The sequence below is a fragment of the Mastigoproctus giganteus genome, chromosome 1 (genome assembly GCF_048544385.1).
Source record: "Mastigoproctus giganteus isolate SK-2022 chromosome 1, ASM4854438v1, whole genome shotgun sequence".
NCBI lineage: Eukaryota > Metazoa > Arthropoda > Arachnida > Uropygi > Thelyphonidae > Mastigoproctus > Mastigoproctus giganteus.
Window position 1 is genome coordinate 199,844,655 of NC_143575.1, and position 2,949 is coordinate 199,847,603.

The window sequence follows — 2,949 nt, forward strand, 5'->3', positions numbered from 1 at the left end:
GTAAACACATTTCACCATAATAAATAACCCACAGAATTCCAGCTGTCGGTATTATCGCAAATTCAGTAAGATCGAGTTTACTGTACGTTTAAGATAGATTTCACTAAGAGAAAAGCCCAATAAACAGGTGACTGCTAATTGTTTTTATTGTTTTATGGTTGTGACCTCCAGAATTTTGACCGAACCATGTGGTACCGTCGGAGACAATCGTAGGGTAATCTCCAGTGCTGCGGTCTCCTGCCCCGATTAAACGAAGTAAACCCTGGCTATTTTCTCGATTGGTTTCTATTTTTTAAGATTTGCCCCAAATAAACGGCTGCCCCGGTTAATTGGTGGCCCAAATAAACGGCTGCCCCGGTTAATTGGTGGCCCAAATAACCGGAATCCACTGTAGTTAATATTTCAGTGAGGTAAGCCAATTGGGTTGCTACATCAGAACGTATAACAATAAAATTATATAAAGAGGTATAAAAAGGTAAATTTTAAATGAGCTTAAAAAAGTTTTAATGATTTGCAGCTCTTTGGATGGAAGAGCTGCATTCCCAGTCTGGGTCATTATCACAGAGTTTCACAGCCTGTTTGTATTTGTGCCAAAGCTGAATGAAGTGTCTTTGTGCTGAGAGTCCTAATTAGCACAATCTCCTACTCTTCCTCCTCAGAATCTTGTTTAGCCAGTTGTGCAGCCAGCTCCTCTAAGTCCTCCTTTGAAAGAGGCTCACCATGGCTTTGCAGCAACTCACTGGCATCATCAATGTCAACCTTGTCAAGGCCAATAATCTCAGCCATCCGAGTGACACTTCAGCCATGGCTGAAACTGGCTCAAACTCAAGAAAGTAAGACACTGCATCAGGCCACTTCTTTCCAGGTTTCAGCAATGTTACTTATGACCTTAAGGACGTTGTAGGACCTCTAGTAATTCCTCACAGTCACTGAGTTAGATGCCTGCAACAGTGAAGCGGTGTTGGGTGGCAAATAAATGACCTTCACATTCAGAATGTTGTTGGGGATATCTTCAAGGATACTGGATGTCCTGGAGCATTGTCGAGGACTAAAACGTTTTTGGGCAAGTTGTTTGCTGCACAAAATTGAGTCACCTCAGGACAAAAGTATGAAGGGTGCCATTCACTAAAAAGGGTTTGGGTCGTCCACACCTTATTAGAGCGCCAAAAAACAGGAAGTCGAGTCTTCACAATGCCCTTTATAACATGTGGATTCTCTGAATGGCACACCAATATCGGCTTTAACTTAAAAGTGCCCGATGCATTACTCCCCAGAAGTAATGCAGGCCGATCTTTTCCAGCCTTATAACCATGGGGCAGACCTCTCTTCACAGGCTATGTCCTACCAGGCATCTTCTTCCAGTACAGTCCCATTTCATCAACATTAAACACCATGTCTGGGGTATAGCAGCAGCCTTCATCCATTAACTTCTGGAATATAGGAGAATATTCTTCAGCACCTGCAGTGTCGGCGCTAGCTGCTTCACCATTAATTTTTACATTGTGAATTGTGGTCCTGTTTTTGAACCGAGAAAACCAGCCCCTGCTGATTCAGTTCCTCCAAATTCCTCATTAATTTCATTGAATAAGCTCCTAGCTGTGTCCATAACTACTGCATGTGTTTCAGAAATGTTATTTTGGTTCATATCGTCTATCCACACCACGAATAACTTCTCCATTGTGTCACTCCTTGAATAAGTTGTTCTAGAAACGCTTACATTTAAAATTCCTATATGTGACGACTGCTTGATCTTCTCAGCATTATTCATAATGGTCGTAACAGTAGAAGGTGCTAAATTTAAGGTCTTGCACATTTCCAAACGCCACTCACCAGATTCCATATGATGAATAATGTCCATTTTCACTTCAATTGTTAGAGATTTGCAGCTTTTTTTAACATGTGCAGGCAGATTCACCACTACACTTAGAAGACATGGTTGCACAATTTAAAATAATACAGCACTAATGAACACAGGAAATTACAGTATTAAAATTTAAGGCACAGCTCACAACACGTACACACTGGCGGACGAGGAGAACGCTACTGACACTGACGCTAGTGCCGCCTAGGTACCCACTTCCTGTGCTGCATTTATGCTTGAGCTTTCACATTTTATATATATATTTTTTTTAAAAATTTTTCATTATTATTTTAAAAGGGCGTTAATGTGAAACTGTGTAAATTGAAGCATCACAAAGTGGGACCTACCTGTATAGATTTCTCAACATGGCTCATAAACAGATGCTCAAGTGGGGTGGTCTGTCAGGAATTTTAGTTTAAAGGTGTATTGTAATGACAATTGCTTTTATTGAAGAAACAAGGATGTTTTGGTTGCTTTGACAAATAGACTCTGGACAGATGTTTCGAATGCTCCAGTGGCAATGCAAATGGCCTGATAGTGGACTAGGTGCAGCCATTGCAATAGGCTGTTTCTAACTGATGCAATGATCTGCACTCCACTTGTTAGATAATATAGCTAACAACATGCACAGGCCCATTGTGCACTTTGTTTAAAGTTGATGGATGCATTGTAAAAAAAGTCAACTTTTTATCGAATATAAATCCAGGAATTTTGTTTTGGATAATACAGGAATTGTGTTTTGTTCAAGCTATAGTTCTGGTTCAGGGTGAAGGTTCTGCTTTAAACAAAAGTGGACATACAAATGGTCTTCTGGGATGAAAACCTCAAACCAGTGTCATCGTGGTATGGTAGGCATCCAAATAATCCGCAGAACTTTGCCGTTGTGCAGATTATTAAATTTTATGGGTAATTTATGTGCCCCAGGCAAATGCTTGATTTGCCTAGGGTGCAAAAATATCTCAAGACGGTACTGCCTGAAATTATTAGCCTTTAACCAAGAGTTCACATGGTCAGTGGCAAGCTGCAGTTGCCTTCCAATAATCCTCATGTTGCATGACTGTAAAAAGATGCTCAAGTTGTCAAAGAAG

General features: G+C 40.6%; 1 protein-coding gene across 1 annotated transcript; it reads right to left on the reverse strand.

Annotated features, from left to right (window-relative positions):
* Positions 1–1,495: 1,495 nt before the first annotated feature.
* Positions 1,496–1,858, reverse strand: LOC150091447 (putative CENPB DNA-binding domain-containing protein 1). Its single transcript, XM_090390369.1, has one exon. The coding sequence runs from the start codon at positions 1,856–1,858 to the stop codon at positions 1,496–1,498; it is 363 nt and encodes a 120-aa protein (XP_090246495.1).
* Positions 1,859–2,949: the final 1,091 nt, after the last annotated feature.

Excerpts from the sequence above, each read along its gene's own strand:
- LOC150091447 (XM_090390369.1), bottom strand. The coding sequence starts at position 1,858 with ATGGACATTATTCATCATATGGAATCTGGTGAGTGGCGTTTGGAAATG.